At 39.2% G+C, this 21,124-nt stretch overlaps 1 protein-coding gene across 4 annotated transcripts in view; it reads right to left on the reverse strand.

Annotated features, from left to right (window-relative positions):
- Nucleotides 1–348: 348 nt before the first annotated feature.
- The window catches only part of PREX2 (phosphatidylinositol-3,4,5-trisphosphate dependent Rac exchange factor 2), a 286,239-nt gene continuing 265,463 nt past the window's right edge, over nucleotides 349–21,124 (reverse strand). For all 4 annotated transcript variants that reach the window (XM_067712136.1, XM_067712134.1, XM_067712135.1 and 1 more), the window contains 2 exons: nucleotides 9,594–9,661; nucleotides 349–3,504 (listed from right to left, as the gene is read on the reverse strand). In XM_067712136.1, coding sequence (XP_067568237.1) covers nucleotides 3,459–3,504; nucleotides 9,594–9,661 — 114 coding nt within the window. In that variant the 3' untranslated portion in view covers nucleotides 349–3,458. The remainder of the gene's footprint in view (nucleotides 3,505–9,593; nucleotides 9,662–21,124) is intronic.

The following is a 21,124-nucleotide window of genomic DNA, read 5'->3' on the forward strand; positions in this document are numbered from 1 at the left end:
AACTATCACAAAATTTAAATTAGTAGAGTCAGAACCAATATCAATATAATGTCATATGTATTATAGTATCATGAGAAATTAACCTACTTTTAAATTGAACATTGTTGCTGCAATAACAGTGGCCACTGAACACACAGTGAATCTAAGCCACTGGTAGAATATGATTTGAAAAGACAGAAAATAGTGTGAGACTTCCAAAATGGGGATATTAGTTCATAAAACAAAGCTTATACTCTAAATTCAAAATTACATATCCAATATAAGTAAAACTAGTACAAAAGTTCCTCCCTTCCTTCCTTCCTCCATGTTTCTTTCTCTCTTCCTTCCTTTCTTTTTCTTTCTCTTTCCCTCCTTCCTTCCTTCCTTCCTTCCTTTCTTCCCTCTTTCTTTCTTTCTTGTTAAATGTAATGAAAGTAGATGTAAAATTCTAGTCTCTTCAAATTACTCACACTTTCAATAATATATTAAATTTTGTAATACTTAATGAGAAAACTTTATAAGATATGACGGAATGTTTAAGATTTATTGATCATGAATGACTAGTTAACAAGTATTTATGAATCAGTCCCATATTAAGAACCAAAATTTCTAGGTGTGACCTTCCCTTTTAGGTGGAGAGAGGCAGATGTCCAAACTCAGAACTTCAAAGTCATCAGAACTTGGAATAACTGTTAGCAGGCTTTTGTAATGTTTAAAGGTACACTGCTTGCAGAGGAGTATGTGAGCATTGAGGTAAACCCATTCTAAAAACTCAAGGCCAGTCTACGGTCATACCACCCTGAACATACCCGCTCTCATCTAAAAACTCAAGGGCAGTTAAATGTCCAACGTCACACAGAGGTACAGCATGGTGCTGAAGAGTTGTCTTTATTAATTCACTCATTTGACATTTTTTACTGTTATCACTGTTTTGGAATCATAGTCAAATTTTATATAATGTACTATTCCAGACTTTCAAAGCATATCTAAAACTGTTATCTTCAATTATGAGGGATATATCATGTTTTTTCAGATTGCAACAGCATTGGGTTACCTCATAATGTGTATCCAGAATGGTAAAATGTCCAGGGAATCCTATGGTTTTCATATATTAAAGGCATTTTACACATTTCAATTCACTTTTTTCTCAGTATAAGATGTATAGTTTAATGGCCCACACCACACATAACTCCAACTTTACTAACAAATAATTGGCAATATTACATTTCCTATATGAATAAGGAAAAGCAGCACAATGTATTAAGAATACAGACTTCCTGGGTTCAAACCCTGCTTCTACCACTTGTCAGCCATGTGATCTTGGGCAAGTCACTGGACTATTCTTTGCTTTACTTCCTCAACAGTAAAATGGGGGTGATGCAAAGAATATCACCTCAGATCACCATTAGGATTAATGAAGCAATAACAACAAAGTATGGGTGAAGCACCTGGAGGTATTGCTTGGCAGGTAGAAATTACTTAGGTTTTAGCTACAGTTTTTATTACAATCAAAAATCACAGTGACTGATGGTAATATAAGTCATCACTAACTGCTGAGATTTTAATAAGTGCCAAGCACTCTGATAAGATTGTACACTTACACCATGTTTAACCCTTAAAACAATATTAAGTAACCCTATTATATAGAGATTTGATCTTAAAATATGCTAATTTGTAAATACTACAATAGCAGATGGTTTTCCCCGATGAAACAGCAAAGTACGACTGAAATGTTTAAGTGATCTCTTCATGCCTCTAATAAGGAACACTACTTCTAGGGTAGTGATTAGAAAACAGTAATGACAACATGAAAAGTACTTGCTAGGTAATCAGTTTTACTCACTCATTAGCCCTGTGTTAAATGTCATCAAAATTTCAGTACAGGAAAATCACAATTTACTAATTTCATGGACCTTCAGGGTCACTTGCAATAGTATCAAGAATGTTAAACCCCTGAAAGTGAAGAATATGTTTCATGTAGATATTTATATTAAGGTCATATCTTCATTAAATTCAAGTGTTCAACTTTTTCTCTGAAATCTCTGATGTTGGTTTATTTTTCATTATAGATGTGTACTTAGCATAAAAGTCTTAAGTGCTTCTGTGCTGAATAACATTTATTATTAATTTGACCAGTATATAAAGGCCTCATGTATAGGCAACACAGTATTTCTGTGATTCAATACACAACTGCTAGTGATGAAAGTTTTTTTAATAAGTGTTTGAAAACTATTATCAAATTTCATAAATTAAAATTTCATAATGGTTTGTATATACTTTAGTTATGAAAAGCATTTCACATAAGCAATTAATCTAAATCCACCTAAGTATCACAATCACAGTAAGGGCATAATTGTTTTGAAAATTACAGATTTAAAATCAATATTACTATATTCATTATGCTAAAAAAACAATGTTATTTTATCAATGTAGAAAGGATAAACATTATGTAAACTTTAGCATGAAAATAGAATACACCTTGTACTTTCATAAATTATCAAGGTCTCTAACAGTCCTTTTAAAGTTCAACAAATAAAGCTTTATTTTCTCATCTTATATATATATTACCTTGATAGAAAAACATTCAGCATGGTGTATTCTTTTAGGAGTCTGACATCTCATATGAAAGCCTTTAATAAAATAAGAGCTTTAGGTATCTTTCAGATTTAAAGGTTGACTTTTTAAATAAGCTTATTTTTCCCTCCTTCACCCTAGTCTTCCTTCCAACCCTCCCCCATCCCTGCCTCTCCCCATCTCCTGGACACCTACGGCACAGCATCAGGACGCATCGCCCAAGGAAGCCACGCCCACTTCAGAGGCCAAGGACAGCATGGTTCCCTGGAACTGTCCACGAGCATAAAGGGTCCCTGAAAGCAGCTGGAAGAAGGTCTTGCTGGAGACCTCAATGAGCTCTCTTCTCCTCTACTGAGAAACACTCCCTTAGAAAGAGTAAAGGATGCTCTTCACCTTTCACCCGCAAGCTACTTTCTCAGATGCAAGTGGGAGACAGAAAACCTAAGACACCCAGTCTCTATTGTCCGTCACATTTCTGTGTGATGATCTGGAAAGCGTGACCACATTTCTTCAATAACAGACTTCTTCAAACGGAAATATCCAACATAACGTGCTCCATTTGGAGAAGAGGAAAGAAAACACAATAATTTTACTAAATGGGAAAGGAGGCACAATGGTTAACGTTTTATCTCTGATATTTTTTTATGTAATCTCCAGGGATGGATCGTTCCCGTTAACACACATGAAAGATCGGTTTGTGAAGCTGAGTTGTCTGAATGGACTTCCATCCATTTCCAGCACAAATATCTAAGTGTAAGCTGAACATTAGTTATTTACACCATGATGAAAGACCAAGAGAAGAAAATCCATTTTTTTATGTTGAGTGGAGAACGTTTAGCCAGCACATCCTTTGTCTAGTCCAGTGTTCAGAAGCTTCTGCTTGCCTGGTCCCTTGGAGAGTCTCCTCATTCTTCTCCAGCTGGGGGAGGAGGCTCGCACAGCTTGTACAGCCTACAAAAGGCATGGGAAGGTGTGACAACAGCCCGGCATATTGACATTGCTTGACATGTTTTTATTTGTTTAACAAATACATTGACAATAATTTCTTGGTTTGGGAGTCAGTCACGATCATGTCACCAATTTCACTAAAAACTGCCTGTGCGTTAGCAAACTCCAAAATTCCGGTTCTGTTATTACAAAACACCAACGTCTCTTTGCACATCTAGATGCCTATTGATGCTGCCGTTTTTACACCAGCTGCTTCTGTTGCAGTGCTGCCAACCCAGGCTGCTCACCTTGCTGGTAGCAAAAGTGACTCTCCGAATTCTAGGAGATAATTACCATCATGTCTATCACGATTATCTTGTAGCAAGACAGCATCTACCTCTTACGGGTTACTGATTTTCTGACTTGTCTTAGAAATTTGCTTCCTTCTGTGCCATCCTGGGGGCGCTGGCAGCTGGTCATGGCTGGGCTGAGGTGGCACAGTCATGAGGCCTGAATATCAAGGCACGATTAGCTGGTGTTTCCTAAGGAATACCTGTCCAGCTCTGCCCACACTGTCACTCATCTGCCAATAGAATCAGGTGGAGATTCAAGTGGACTAAGGAATCCATAGGAACTGGCAGAGATACTCCAAGATGCTCTCTCTTTGCATCGCAGGTCTAGTGTTTTGAAACCATACAGCATGAAGGCAAAGCTCAGGGGACTGAACTAGTAGGATTATACAAGTTCTAGTGGTCCACGTTTTTCTGAATGGTTGAATCCTAACTCCAGAACTCAAAGAAAGGGGGATATAACCACTGCAACGGTAATACCCAGGGCACACCCACTATTAAGGCAGAACCTGAGAGAATACAAGCTGATCTAAGGTGGCTGGTTGTAAGCCTGTAGTCCTCAGGAATGCCCACGGCCACGCTGGTCCTACTTCAGAGCTTTGTCTGATGATCTAAAAATTTAAGGTGCAGATTTCAACTTTGCTCCATTTTAAAAGCACTCCAAACCCAGGACTTGCTGCGGTGACTCACTCTTTTACAGATGAAATTGAACACACTTTAAATGAGTTGTTGACAAATGTATCAAATTATAAATTTCCTCTCCCTTCAACATTTAATCCCATGGTCATTCGAAATCAAAGGGGAGAGAATGAAAAGGATTTAATATCGAGTTAGAAACCTTGTTAACAAAATGAACTTTCCTACTCTGGAAACACAGAGAAGTTACCGCCTTTGGAGTCTGGAAGGTGGTTAATACTGTACATGTCATCTCCATGGAAGAAAATGAACGCTGAAATGAGGACATCTCACATCAGAAAACTTATTTCATCCTTCCCGGAGAAAAGAATACATTAAACTGAGCTGACATTCTTAAAAGCTGCTCTTGCAGCTGAAGGATATGGTGTTGCTTCAAATTGCGTTCCCAGTGCTGGAATAATAGAATGATGGGAAAGTTCTTTTCCTCTTTTATTTCTATCATTTTATTTCCCTGAAAGTGCTGCTTAATGAGTGAAAAGGCACAGTGGACTTACGTAGAACAGGAACAGTCAGCTGGGTGGCAAATGTCCTATGCCTTGAGATCTGGGCTAAGACGTCACTTTCCATTACCTTGCACTGCATGTTTTCACACAGCGTAACTAATGCCACTGGGTAGAGCAGTCTTTGCAATATCTGTCTCGCAAATTGGAGAAAAGGCTACGCCCTGTGATCACCTAATAAAGTAATAGCTCTGGGTACTGCAGAGCTGGGCAGATGCAGCTTTTGGGGAGGCTTCTTGGAAGTAACTCAGGGTTATCTGAGTTCAGACACATCTGTCACGGAAATGGTGGGGCTTCGGGAATTGAGCACAGGCAGATGAAGTTTGTAAGTCAAATGTGATAGGTACGAGTTGGACTTTTGCTCTCTGCTGAGGCATCTGCTTTTTGTCAGCTAAAGAGTTAGGTCACGGGAGTACTTTGCCCAGCATTTTGGAGCCCCTGCCGTATTCACATCCCACTCGTGCACATCGGGCCCTGCACAAAAAACGTTTGTTTCTGGGTCCACTTTCTCCTTTTCCTGTTGGGCTCAGGCAGCCATCCTGGAGCTGGTATTTCGAGCCCAAATTTAAGTCTGCAGAGAACAGAACTTTCCAACTTCAGTCTATAGATCATGCCCTTCATCTTTCTACATGGCACAAATAAAACCCGTGTTAAAGGAGACCACAAAGTGAATGCCTCTATTCAAGGCTAAATTATCAATAACACTCTGACCCAAGGCAATTCTCCCAATTTAACAGAGGGCAAAAACTGTCTCAGAGAAGATAAATAACCTGACTAAATAAGGTCACCTGGCAGGAACGGGACCCCAAATCATTTTTTTCACTTGTAACCACTACAATATGCTGTCTCCCAAGTATGTAAATAAAGGAAATCAAATTTTCATTACACAAGTAGTTTCCAAAGTGCGTAATGCAATAGAAAATAAGACCAGTGCGCCGTTACATCTGGAATGTCATATTTGGTTCTTGGTGAAGATATGTTTATTGTTCTGGCCAGTCAATATATGCTAGTTACAAGGAGGAGGAACCTCATTTGTATCAAAAACATCTCCACATGGATGCCCAGCTGCACTTTACTGCCATCCCACCAAGTCAAGCTCATCATCTTTCCCACGCACGCTCTTTCTCCTCCATCTACTATCTCAGTGACTAGAACCTTTCACCATTGTCATCCAAGCCAGAAATTTGGTGGTCCTCCTAGAGTCTTCCTTTTCACTAGCCTCCTACATCCAATTAGTGTCCAAAGCATCTGCTGCCTTCAGTCTTAGTTGTCCCCAAATGGCTCCTCCTAATGTTGCCAGACATAAATTCTAAAATCCAAATCTTCCAGAAAGATTGTTTATTAATGGCTCCTTATTGTCTTCAAGTTAAAATCAAGACTCTTCAATATCTTGCACAAGTCCCTTCCTGATCCAGCCCCTGCCTATGTCTCCAGCCTCACCCTGCAACATTCTTAAATCACATTCAACCGTCAGTCATAGAGATCTAGGTGTAGTTCTCAGAACGGGACGTGTTCTCTAGGCATTGGTGTCACTGCATCAGCTGAGGAAGACATTGATTACCATGCTGACTGGGGAAGGAATACTCTGCAACCTCTCCCCTCCATCCTTAGGCTGAGTTATGTGCCCCTTCTCTGTGTTCCCATGGCAATCTGTGCCATTCCTGTGATGGTTCTTTTTTTTAAATTGAAGTACAGTTGCTTTACAGTACTGTGTTAGTTTAAGGTGTAGAGCACAGTGATTCAGTATTTTTGTGGATTTATTCCATTATAGGTTATTACAAGATAACGGGTGTAGTTCCCTGTGCTATACAATAAATCCTTGTTGTTTATCTATTTTATATATAGTATTTGTATCTATTATCCTGTATGTCTAATTTGTCCCTCCCTCTTCCCTCTCCTCTTTGGTAGCCACAAGTTTGTTTTCTATGTCTGCGAGTCTCATTCTGTTTTATATACATATTCATTTGTATTATTTTTTAGATTCCACATATAAGTGATATCACATAGTCTTTGTCTTTCTCTGTATGACTAATTTCACTCAGCATAATATTCTCTAGGTCCACCCACATGGTTGCAAATGGCAGAATTTCATTCTTTTTTATGGCTGAGTAATATTCCTGTGTGTGTGTGTGTGTGTGTGTGTGTGTGTGTGTGTGTGTGTATGTATACACACACACACACATATACCACATCTTCTTAAGTCAGTTTGTCTGTTGATGGGCATGGGTTGATTCCATGTCTTGCTATTGTAAACACTGCTGCTATGAACATTGGGGTGCATATATCTTTTCGAATTAGTGTTTTCGTTTTTTCCAGATACATGCCCAGCAGTGAAATTGCTGGATCATATGGTAGTTCAACTTTAGTTTTTTAAGGAACCTCCATACTGTTTTTCATAGTGGCTGCACTGTCATGGTTCTTATCACACACACACACTGTATACTAGTTTCATTTTATTCAGTTGTTGCTCTATGACACCTCACTGACTGGTAGAGGGGATTATGTCTTTATCCTTAGCCTTTATCAAAGTGCCTGATATCTACAAACACACAGCAGAAATTCAATATATGTTTGCTGAGTGAATTTTTTAAAAATGAAAGGCAGTGAATGGAGAAAGGAAAACTATAATAGAGATTCGTTGGGGATATGAGTCAAATACTGTCAGTCAGAGACAGCAAACTTTATCTCCATGAAGATGTTTCCAGAAACATTACCCGAGTCTTGCCTTGGAGGGCCTGGCCTTGAGAGACAGATGTGTTCTTCACTTTGCTCTCTTTGGGACAGGAGTCCTGGTTGCCAGATGGGAGGGATAGATGCTCTGTGGTTCTTAGCATCCTCTCTGCACCCTCACAGAGTGTTTCTCACTTTCTCCCTCTTCTTGTGGCTGTGTTTCACTCATCCCTCTTTAACTGAAAGTTCCTTGAGGGCCGGAACGATTTCTGTCTCATGCTTACATTCTCCATGGGGCACAGCAGAATGTTTTTCATTTCTTAGGTCCTCTAGAAATGTTTGTAGAATGAATGAAGGCATAACTAAAATTGAAAAATTACTCTAGATTTCTCTCTCAGGGCTGTTACCCCCTTGTAAAATATGGCAACTTTAGAACTGGCAGGTTTTATTGTGTTTCAAGTGTTTGAAACGCAACCCAATAAAAAACAAAGTGAGCTCATCAGTTTCTTTTCTCACGTTGAGCTTGCACATTGGTTTATTGATCAGGATGCTTACGTCTCATCCCCACTGTTTATTAGTGTTTATAAGCTCCAGCTAAGAAGACCTCGCTGAGCCATTATATTGTTTTCTTATTGGAATTTTAAAGCTTCACTGGGTTTATTATCCAAATATACCATGACTGCTAAGGTGCTGGAGAGAGAATGCCTATGTGAAATGATTCTTAGCAACAGAAAGTCTTAGATTCTAATCTCATCAACTATGAAAGATAACATTAGCAAGACTTGAGGATTAAAGACAGTTAGGAGCCGGCACTGAAAATCAATGCGATTAGAATATGAGCATTCCATCTACTTTCAGGGGGAAAATGTTTTCCCTTTTGCAAGTACTTTCACGGCCCACATAGTTTTTCAGAATGAAATAGAACTTCATAAGTGCTGCAGTCATCAATCTCACTCTGGTAGTTGCTTTGTAAATAGAAACAAAGAGTGTCTCATCTGTGACAGTGCTTGGAGGGGGCTACTTTTTGTTAAAATGCAAATGTAGAAAAACAACCAAATGTAAAAGAAATTATTTAACTTTGCCCTACTTCAAGATAGACGGCTGCCTACACTAATGTCACCAGGGAAGTCAAATCTTTGACGGCTGTTCCCATGTTTATTTATTTTAAAGGTGGATTACAGTCCTTTCTTATGATGATACATGCACTGTGAACATCTGGTAGAATAACGAACCAAAAGCTCTTGCATTCATTCATTCATGCATTCTTGAAATCAGTTCAAATATTCTATGTTGGCACAAAAAGAATATTCCCTGCCTCTAAAGCATTCTTATTCAGGTTAGGCAGAGAGACATGGAATGATACGCTGCAACACATCAAGGCTATAATGGATCAGTATACAAGATGCTAAGGGAACACAGAGAGGAAGAAAACTCAACCAAAGCTTCAAGGAGAAAATGGTCCCTAAGTTGGGTTTTGCGCTTATGTAGCAGTTTTTCATACAGACACAGATGGGACAGGTGATCATGCCAGAGGGAACAGCACATGCGATCAGAGAAGTATAAATGGCAATGGCATCTTGGTGGTTGGGCACAGTTGGAATACAGATTTCAGTAGTGCTTGTGTGGAGTTTTGTTTTTGAATTCAGGAAGGAACTTGAAAAATAGAATCATGTTGATAACGTTACCTCTAAGTTTGCTTCACCTAAAATTTCATTTAATCTGAGAGCATTTAAGCCTAATCACGTTTTGCCACCGAATGCTTACAAGGCTGACTTCCATGAGTATATTCAGTACTACACTGGGTGTATCCTGGGGTCGTTGCATTAGCTGTAAGTGACGCTGTCTGGGAAATGGTGGCAAGTCCTCTGGGAAAGAGTAGACATGGGGAATCACTCACCTCGGAGCAGACTGTGGGGTCCGGTCCCTGACTCCCAAATTCTTTGCTGTGTTCTGAACCCTTGCTCCCTGAAAGAAGTAAGGACAGTCACTTTTAGCTCTACATTGTGTTAGCAACCATTTAACATGCCATTAACATGTGAGTGTAGAGTATTGACTGCAACAATATATTCATACTTAACGTCAAGAGAGACTGGATGAGGAGAAAGAAATCACCATCTGGGCATTTTCAGAATTAATGCTTTTAAGAATCAAAATACACTGATGTATTGTTTCAAAGGATTGATACTTATTTCAAAAGCCATCTAAATCATTTCAAAGTAAGGTAAAATGACAGCTTCCTGTTCACTATCTCATCTATGTCTTTATTCAATATTTAAGCAATTAATTTTTAAGACACTGAAACCAGGAAAGTAGCAGACTAGAAATACCTGCTCTGTGTCCCCACTTTCCTGGAACAGAAATCACAGTTCTATCATATGCATACAGCCTGTTTTGTCCTTAGCTGAATATTTAGCTATTTTAAACTTCATAGTATTTATCAAGAAAATCTTTCCTTAAACAGTTTAAAGCAATTTCTGGATGAGGCATATATGTATGTGGATCTCTGAAATGTAAGAATTCTGCCTCAAAGTTTATAGTACAAAGATAAAATGCTTTAGCAATGAAAAAGTCTTTGCAAATCTGTCAAGTTCATAAATATTCATTGTTCAGTTCCTAAGGGGAATGAGTTACTACATAGAAGCAAACACCAGGGTTTGGGGCTGAGTATAAATGGAGGAGAGTGGTTTAAAAAACCCAAAACCCTCTCCCTGCTACTAAATGCTGATGGATGGGAAGGGAAGAAAGAAAAGGAGAAAAGAAAGAAAGAAAAAGAAAAGAGTATATTCTCTCAAGATGGACCAAATAAAGGAAAGCAAATAGGGAAAAGGGGGTGTGTATGGCAAAAAAACAGATGGGAAGAAATTTAGGAACTGCAATTATGAAGTTAAAAAACCCTCTTTATTTTGAAGTAATTTTAGACTTAGAGAAAAGTTTACAAGCAGAACAGAGAGGTCACATACTTTACCCACCAGGTAAACTCCCTCTAATTTTAACCCTTCACTTAATCACAGTATGATGATCAAAACCAGGAAATGCTATTAGCTAAGCTGCATGTCTTACTCACATTTCCCCATTTCCCTCCACTAATGTCCTCCTTTTCTATCCCAGAATCCAATCCAGGACCCCACACTGCATTTTGTCTTAGTATCTTCATGGTCTCCTCCAATCTGGGACAATTCCTCAGGCTTCCTTGGTCTTTCATGACCTTAATACTTGGCATGAGTACTGGTCATTGTTTTGCAGAATGTCTCTCATTTTGGGTTTGCCAGGTGTCTCCTTATGATTAGATAGAAGATCTGTATTTTGGGCAAGAAAATCACAGAAGTGATGCTGTATCTTCTTAGTGCATCATATCACTGAGGCGGATCATCATCATATCATATAATGTCCAGATGTCTTGTCACCAGTGACATTAACTCTCATCACTTGGGTAAGGTTGTGTCCACCAGATTTTTCCACTGTAAATCACCAGCTTTCTTTTTGTACTTAATAAATCTGTTGTGAGAGAAACTGTGAGACTATGCCCACATCCTGCTTCTCTTCAAACTTGTGCTCACTGATTTTAGCCTCTATTGGTGCCTCTTGCCCGCATCAATACCACTGTAGTGTTTGGGAACTGGAATGCTTCTGTAAAGAAGAGTTATCCCTTCTCCCCAAACTATTTATGTATTCAAGTATTTATTTAAATCAGTATGGATTCATGGCTATTTATTTTATCCTATGATTATAATCCAACATTTTTATTATTAGTAACATTTTGTTCAAATTGCTCCAGTTTTGGATGCTGGGAGCTCCTTCAGTTTGCTTCTCGTGTCCTGTTCATAGAACCACCATCATTTTTGAGTACCTGTTTATTTTCTGGAACCTCAAGATGCTCCAGGCTCATCTTTCCTGTCTCAGCTGGGAATTAACCACTTCACCAAGAATCCCTGGCTCTTTTTTTTTTTTTTTTGAATAGATCTTTATTGGAGAATAATTGCTTCACAGTACGGTGTTGGTTTCTGTTGCACACCAAAGTGAAACAGCTGTATGCATACATATGTCTCCATGTGCCCTCCCTCTTGAGCCTCCCTCCCACCCTCCCTATCCCACCCCTCTAGGTCATCGCAAAGCACCGAGCTGCTCTCCCTGTGCTATGCGGCTGCTTCCCACTAGCTATCTATTTTACATTCGGTAGTGTATATATGTCGATGCTACTCTCACTTTGCCGCAGCTTGTCCCTCCCACCTCGTGTCCTCAAGTTCATTCTCTATGTCTACATCTTTATTCCTGCCCTGCAACTAGGTTCATCAGTACCATTTTTTTTCTTTAGATTCCATATATATACATTAGCAAATGGTATTTGTTTTTCTTTTTCTGACTTACTTCACTCCGTATGAAAGGCTCTAGAGCCATCCACATCACTACAAATAACTCAATCTCATTTCTTTTTATGGCTGAGTAATGTTCCTTTGTATGTATGTGCCACATCTTCTTTATCCATTCATCTGTCGATGGACACTTAGGTTGCTTCTGTGTCCTGGCTATTGTAAATAGTGCTACAATGAACACTGTGGTACATGTCTCTTTTTGAATTATGGTTTTCTCACGGTATATGCCCAGTAGTGGGATTGCTGAGTCATATGGTAGTTCTATTTTTAGTTTTTTAAGGAACCTCCATACTGTTTTCCATAGTGGTTGTATCAATTTACATTCCCACCAACAGTGCAAGAGGGTTCCCTTTTCACCACACCCTTTCCAGCATTTATTATTTTTAGATTTTTTCATAATGGCCATTCTGACCAGTGTGAGGTGATACCTCATCGTAGTTTTGATTTGCATTTCTCTAATGATTAGTGATGTTGAGCATCTTTTCATGTGCCTCTTGGCCAACTGTATGTCTTCCTTGGTGAAATGTCTATTTAGGTCTTTTGCCCATTTTTTAATTGGATTTTTTGTTTTTTTGATATTGAGCTCCATGAGCTGCCTGTATATTTTGGAGATTAATCCTTTGTCTGTTGTTTCATCTGCATATATTTTCTCCCATTCTGATGGTTGTCTTTTTGTCCTGTTTATGGTTTCCTTTGCTGTGTAAAAGCTTTTAAGTTTAAATAAGTCCCATTTGTTTACTTTTGCTTTTATTTCCATTACTCTAGGAGGTGGGTCAAAAAAGATCTTGCTGTGGTTTATGTAAAAGAGTGTTTTTCCTATGTTTTCCTCTAAGAGTTGTATAGTGTCTGACCTTACATTTAGGTCTTTAATCCATTTGGAGTTTACTTTTTGGATGGTGTTAGGTAGTGTTCTAATTTCATTCTTTTATATGTAGCTGTCCAGTTTTCCCAGCACCACTTACTGAAGAGACTGTCTTTTCTCCATTGTATGTTCTTGCCTCCTTTGTCATAAATTAGGTACCCACATGTGCATGGGTTTATCTCTGGGCATTCTATCCTGTTCCATAGATCTATATTTCTGTTTTTTGTGCCAACCATACTGTCTTGATTACTGTAGCTTTGTGGTATAGTTTGAAGTTGGGGAGCCTGATTTCTCCAACTCCATTTTTCTTTCTCAAGATTGCTTTGGCTATTTGGGGTCTTTTGTGTTTCCATATGAATTGTAAAATTTTTTGTTCTAATTCTGTGAAGAATGCATTGGTAGTTTGATAGGGATTGCACTGAATCCATAGATCGCTTTGGGTAGTAGAGTCATTTTCACAATATTGATTCTTCCAATCCAAGAACATGGTATATTTCTCCATCTGTTTATGTCATCTTTCATCAGTGTTTTATAGTTTTCTAAGTACAAGTATTTTGCCTCCTTAGGCAGGTTTATTCCTAGGTATTTTATTCTTTTTGCTGCAATGGTAAATAGGAGTGTTTCCTTAATTTCTCTTTCTGATTTTTCGTTGTTGGTATATAGGAATGCCAGGGACTTCTGTGCATTAATTTTGTATCCTGTAACCTTACCAAATTCATTGATTAGTTCTAGTAGTTTTCTGGTGGTATGTTTAGGATTTTCTGTGTATAGTATCATGTCATCTGCAAACAGTGACAGCTTTACTTCTTTTCCAATTTATATTCCTTTTATTTCTTTTTCTTCTCTGATTGCCGTGGCTAGGACTTCCAAATTTATGTTGAATAAGAGTGCTGAGAGTGGACATCCTTGTCTTGTTCCTGACCTTAGTGGAAATGCTTTCAGTTTTTCACCATTGAGTATAATGCTTGCTGTGGGTTTGTCATATGTGGCTTTTATTATGTTGAGGTAGGTTCCCTCTATGCCCATTTTCTGAAGAATTTTTATTATAAATGGGTGTGAATTTTGTCAAAAGCGTTTTCTGCATCTACTGAGATGATCATATGGTTTTTATTCCTTAATTTGTTAATATGGTGTATCACATTGATTGATTTGCATATATTGAAGAATCCTTGCATCCCTGGGATAAATCCCACTTGATCATGGTGTATGATCCTTTTAATGTGCTATTGGATTCTGTTTACTAGTATTTTGTTCAGGATTTTTGCAACTATGTTCATCAGTGATATTGGTCTATAGCTTTCTCTTTTTTGTGATATCTTTTTCTGGTTTTGGTATCAAGGTGATTCTGGCTTCGTAGAATGAATTTGGGAGTGTTTCTCCCTCTGCAATTTTTTGGAAGAGTTTGAGAAGGATCAGTGTTAGCTCTTCTCTAAATGTTTGATAGAATTCGCCTGTGAAGCCATCTGGTCCTGGACTTTTGTTTGTTGGAAGATTTTAAATTACAGTTTCAATTTCAGTGCTTGTGATAGGTCTGTTTATATTTTCTAATTCTTCCTGGTTCAGTCTTGGAAAATTGTACCTTTCCAAGAATTTGTCCATTTCTTCATGCTTGTCCATTTTACTGGCATAGAGTTGTTTGTAGTAGTCTCTTATAATCTTTTGTATTTCTGTGGTGTCAGTTGTGATTTCTCCTTTCTCATTTCTAATTTTATTGATTTGTGTCCTCTCCCTTTTTTTCTTGATGAGTCTGGTTAAGGGTTTATCAATTTTGTTTATCTTCTCAGAGAACCTGCTTTTAGTTTCATTGATCTTTGCTATTGTTTTCTTCATTTGTATTTCATTTATTTCTGATCTTTATGATTTCTTTCCTCCTACAGACTTTGGGTTTTCCTTGTTCTTCTTTCTCTAGTTGTTTTAAGTGTAGGGTTAGATTGTTTATTTGAGATTTTTCTTGTTTCTTGAGGTGGGATTGAATTGCTATAAACTTCCCTCTTAGAACTGCTTCTGCTGCGTCCCACAGGTTTTGGGTCATCGTGTTTTCATTGTCATTTGTTTCTATGTATTTTTAAATTTCTTCTTTGATTTCTTCAGTGATCTCTTGATTATTTAGTAGCACACTGTTTAGCCTCCATGCATTTGTGTTTTTTTTACAGTTTTTTCCTGTAATTGATTTCCAATCTCATAGTGTTGTGGTCAGAAAAGATGCTTGATACGATTTCAATTTTCTTAAATTTTCTGAGGCTTGATTTGTGACCCAAGATGTGATCTATCCTGGAGAATGTTCCATGTGCAATTGAAAAGAAAGTGTATTCTGCCACTTTTGGGTGGAATGTTCTGTAAATATCAATTAAATCTATCTGGTCTTTTGTGTCCTTTAAAGCTTGTGTTTCCTTATTTATTTTCATTTTGGATGATCTGTCTTTTGGTGTAAGTGGGGTGTTAAAGTCCCCTACTATTATTGTGTTACTGTCAATTTCTCCTTTTATGGTTGTTAGCATTTGTCTTATGTACTGAGGTGCTCCTATGTTGGGTGCGTAAACATTTATAATTGTTATATCTGCTTCTTGGATTGATCCTTCGATCATTATGTAGTGTCCCTCCTTATCTCTTGTATCAGTCTTTATTTTAAAGTCTATTTTATCTGATATGAGTATTGCTACTCCAGCTTTCTTTTGATTTCCATTTTCATGCAATATCTTTTTCCATCTCTTCACTTTCAGTCTGGATGTGTCCCTAGGTCTGAACTGGGTCTCTTTTAGACAGCATATACATGGGTCTTCTTTTTGTATCCATTCAGCCAGTCTGTGTCTTTTTGTTGGGGCATTTAATCCATTTACATTCAAGGTTATTACCAATATGCATGTTCCTATTACCATCTTCTTAATTGTTTTGGGTTTGTTTTTGTGGGGCTTTTTCTTCTGTTGTGTTTCCCCCCCCAGAGAACTTTCTTTAGCATTTGTTGTAAAGCTGGTTTGGTGGTGCTGAATTCTCTTAGCTTTTGCTTGCCCTAAAAGCTTTTGATTTCTCCATCAAATCTGAATGAGATCCTTGGTGGGTAGAGTAATCATGGTTGTAGCTTCTTTCATCACTTTAAGTATATCCTGCCACTCCCTTCTGGCCTGCAGAGTTTCTGCTGAAAACTCAGCTGATAACTTTATGGGCATTCCTTTGTATGTTATTTTTTGTTTTTCCCTTGCTGCTTTTAATATTTTTTCTTTGAATTTAATTTTTTGTTAGTTTGATTAATATGTATCTTGGTGTGTTTTTCCTAGGGTTTATCTTGTATGGGACTCTCTGTGCTTCCTGGACTTGGGTGACTATTTCCTTTCCCATGGTAGGGATGTTTTCGGCTATAATCTCTTCAAATATTTTCTCAGACACTTTCTTTTTCTCTTCTTCTTCTGGGACCCCTATAATTCGAATGTTGGTGCATTTAGTGTAGTCCCAGAGGTCTCTGAGATTGTCTTCAATTCTTTTCTTTTTTTTTTTTCTTTATTTTGCTCCTTGGCAGTTATTTCCACCATTGTGTCTTCCAGCTCACTTATTCGTTCTTCTGCCTCAGTTATTCTGTTATTGATTCCTTCCAGTGTATTTTTCATTTCAATTATTGTGTTGTTCATCTCTGTTTGTTTATTCTTTAGTTCTTCTAGATCTTTGTTAAACATTTCTTGTATTTTCTCAATGTGTGTCTCCATTCTATTTCTGAGATTCTGGATTATCTTTACTGTCATTACTCTGAATTCTTTTTCAGGTAGATTGCCTAGTTCCTCTTCATTTATTTGGTCTTGTAGGTTTTTACCTTGCTCCTTCATCTGTGACATATCTTTTTGCCGTCTCATTTTTTTTTTATGAGTGGAATTGTGTTCCTGTCTTACTGGTTGTTTTGCCTGAGGCTTCCAACACTGGAGTTTGTAGGCTATTGGATAGAGCTGGGTCTTGGTGATGAGAGGAGGACCTCTGTGAAGCCTCACTCCGATGAATATTCTGTGGGGTCTGAGGTTCTCTGTTAATCCAGTGGTTTGGACTCAGAGCTCTCACTGCAAGAGCTTCAGCCCCACCCCCGGCTCATGAACCAAGATCCTGCAAGCCACATGGGATGGCAAAAAAATAAAAAAAGTAACAATAACAAAGTAAAAAGTAAAATTAGACTAGGAAACTAACAGATATGTTAGAAAGAATCTAAAAATAAAAATATAGATGAATCAACAACTGGAACGTACAACAGTACCACAATAATAACAAAAGAGGGGGAGGGAAAAGAAAAAAAAAGGGGGGGGAAGGCCTTGGCTGTGGAGGGCAGGGTCTAAGCAAAGGTGAGGTTTGGGTGGTGGGCGGGGCGTATACTTAAAAGACCTTCCAGGCTGGAAAAGGCCCTGGGGGCTGTGGGGGGGTGGGGCTTAGGCTCAAGAAACAGAAGCGGCCAGGCGTGCCCCCCACCCCTGGTCTCAGAGGGCTGGGGACCTCACCTTGGAGCCTAGCAGGCTCCCTGGGCCCGAATGGATGGGGTAAACGCCCTCCGTTCTTCTCCCGCTCCTCCTGGAGGGCACCTCCTGCGTGCCTCTCCTTATCTCCCCGACCTCAGAGGCACCGATCCTGTCTGGCCTCCACTTTTCTTCCCCCTTTATTCCCCCCACATCCTACTGGTTCATTTGGGGGTTCCTCCTGTCTCCTCGGGCCTCAGGGTCTCCCACCAATGGCTAGCAGGCACCCTAGTTGTGGGGAGACGCTAACTCGGCGTCTTCTCACACCGCCCGAATCCCTGGCTCTTTTTTTTTTTTTTTTTTGCGGTACACGGGCCTGTCACTGTTGTGGCCTCTCCCGTTGTGGAGCACAGGCTCCGGACACGCAGGCTCAGCGGCCATGGCTCACGGGCCCAGCCACTCCGTGGCATGTGGGATCTTCCCAGACCGGGGCACGAACCCGTGTTCCCTGCATCGGCAGGCAGACTCTCAACCACTGCACCACCAGGGAAGGCCTTCCCTGGCTCTTTTTAATGGAGAATGATATTTAGAACTCAAGATCTGGACAGTGGGTATGCCCATTACTACTACTGGTGTGTAACTGCTTCTAGGTCTTCTCAGTGGGCTGAGCTAGTTGATTAGTGTAAACGTACTCAAACATCTATATTTCCTTCTACATCTATCTAGATCTCTGTGTGTATGTGTCCATGCATTCAAGCTGATACTTCCAGTTCCAATCCAGTACCCCAGGGTTCATTCTAAATTCCAGGCTTCTCCCTTTCCTTATTTGTAACTTCGTTCTCAGACAGTAAGAAACCTCTCAGTATTCACAATATACTGACTTATTTGTTCAGTCCTACCAAAGACATTAACTAGTTTTAGAATCTCTAAATCGTATCCCTGTGAGAAACAGAGTTACCAACTGGAATATGGTATTTTTGTATAATTATTTTTGTCTTTAGTCTCATGATCTTCCATTAAATAATTTCTAGAAAGATTTTTGCTTAAAAGATTTCAAATAAAATTGAAGCTCATCATGCTGAACACATCTGCTGGTATACTCCATTTGGAATTCAGCCATATAATTCTTCTTATACTCGATGTGCCAGCGACTTGCATTTTTACACCTTGCTCATGGTCTCCCTCTACTAAACACCCTCTCTGTCCTTTTCCCTACATGTCTGTGTCACATTTATCCTCCAAGGCCCAAATCAATTATTGGTTGGTCATTCACTACATTAGGTACTGTTTTAAATGCATTCAGTATTCAAGCCTCAAAACAACAGTATGAAGCAAGCATTATACCATTATTATCTTTGTCTTAATAATGAGGAAACGAAGCAACAGAGAAGCTAAGAGTCTTGCCTCAAATCACACAGACAGTAAACACTAGAGCTGGGATTCAAGCTGAGGGTGCGTGGCCCTAGAATCTGTGCTCTTGGCTACTATTACATATTTACTTTCTGCATGAAGCCTTTTTCTAGTTCTCCTAGGTAGAACTAATTCATTGCCTAAACATCACTTAGCATTTCCTCTATACTGGGTATTAATGTAGAAACCAGTGATACCATCATGATATACACTCGGTGTCCCAGCCATTCAGGGGCTCACAGTCTACTCGTTTACTTGTTCCCTGTTTTACGTCCTCATGCACTGAGGTTGTGCACCCCGGAGAGCACTTGCCTGTGGGTGCACCATGATGATTTGCCCACACATGTCCGCCATGAGGCTGGGCAAGAAGCTGATCGTCCTTGGTCTTTGTCCTTAGTGCTCAGTATAAAGCCCTGATACTGGAGGTCAGGAGACAGAATTCTTCAGAATCTAAATTTTTATTTAAAAGGTCAGAAAAGAATTTGGGGTAGACTTCTACCCAAAAATACTTAGAACATATAATTTAGAGGATAGGAGACTTTAAGCTTATAATGTAAATTAGAGCTTCTACCTCAAACCATTTGTTTTTGTTTTTTTTTTTTGGCCACACTGCGCGGCATGCAGGATCTTAGTTCCCCAACCAGGGATCAAACCCGTGCCTCCTGCATTGGGAGCGTGGAGTTTTAACCACTGGACCTCCAGGGAAGTCCTCAAACCATTTACTAATCATATCAGTTGGTTATGTAAAAATGCTGCCTAGGATCATTATAATCATTACCCACAAATTGCACGGGCATACTACCTTTCCCTTCTTTTATCTTTGCTTCTAACTCAACCAGATAATTAAAACAACTCTATTGGGCTTCCCTGGTGGCGCAGTGGTTGAGAGTCCGCCTGCCAATGCAGGGCACGCAGGTTCGTGCCCCGGTCCGGGAAGATCCCACATGCTGCGGAGCGGCTGGGCCCGTGAGCCATGGCCACTGAGCCTGTGTGTCCGGAGCCTGTGCTCCGCAACGGGAGAGGCCACAGCAGTGAGAGGCCCGCGTACCACAAACAAACAAACAAACAAAAATAAACAACTCTATTAAAACTACATACATGAAATCTGTTCATGAAAACTATACAGTTGGCCACCATATCTGTGGGCTTTGCATCTGCAGATTCCATCAACTGTGTCATGGATCCACAGTTGGATGAATCCGTGGATGTGAATCCATGGACTCAAAACCCATGGATATGGGGGGCCAACTGTATTCATTGCGCTCCTCCACCATTTTTTGTAAAGGACTTAAGCATCCAAGGACTTGTTATCTGTAGGGGCTCCTGGAACCAAACCGTGGCAGATATGGAGGGAGGTCTACACTGCCATTAGAAATAAGAACAGTAAATCATGCTGAAAAGCTCCTTGTTCTTCAAAAAGAAACTAAAGATCTTAGAAAATATTATTCATTAACCAGGTAAGCATTCTAACCATTCTGTCTCTGGAAAGCTGGATCTAAACGATTAAAAGACAGAAGGGTCAGAAAAGTCAGATTTTGGATTCACACTTGTGTTCGAACTACTCAGATCCCACGTGGGTAAGAGGTGGCTTGTAGACTGGATCCCAGCCATTAATCCCACTGCCTGTAACTGCTGAATACTTGAAAGAGGATTGGCCACAGAAGGAATATTGCAAAAATCTCCTCTGGGCACCAGTCCACCCCACTTTCTATGAAGAGAGGACCCAAGGCTCCATGATCTTTCACAAAGAAGGCAGAAATCAGGTCTTTGTCTGAGAACCACTTGTGTCATAACTTGGAGCAGAGAAACAAGCAACAAAGGTAGGAAGCTACCCATCCTAAATGGATTTATTAACAAAAACGAGGAGGAGGGAGTGATAAACACTGAAAAATACTGCAGTTTAGAAATCAACTTACAAACTTCCTAAGTTTTCAGTCTTTTAAAATTATACTTTATAAATATATGATATATATTAATATATACTAATTATATACTAATAATAACTAATAATCCTTTATTGTTAATTAATATACAAATAAATTTTAAAGAGGCTTGAACAACTTAAATAAGTCATTAAGGCCTAGGTAATATTGTTTTTACTTTTCCCATCTTTATTTTATCTATCTCAGTTTCCAGTTGTAAGAAGTTAAAGGTTTTGATTATTCAAATCCATGTAGTAAGAATGTATATGCAGCCAGCTCATAATGACCTCTTTACTGGATTATTCTTAAAAAGATCAATTATCGGGGCTTCCCTGGTGGCACAGTGGTTAAGAATCCGCCTCCCAATGCAGGGGACATGGGTTTGAGTCCCGGTCCGGGAAGATGCCACATACTGCGGAGCAACTAAGCCCATGCGCTGCAAC

Source organism: Pseudorca crassidens, chromosome 17 (assembly GCF_039906515.1).
Source record: "Pseudorca crassidens isolate mPseCra1 chromosome 17, mPseCra1.hap1, whole genome shotgun sequence".
Lineage (NCBI taxonomy): Eukaryota > Metazoa > Chordata > Mammalia > Artiodactyla > Delphinidae > Pseudorca > Pseudorca crassidens.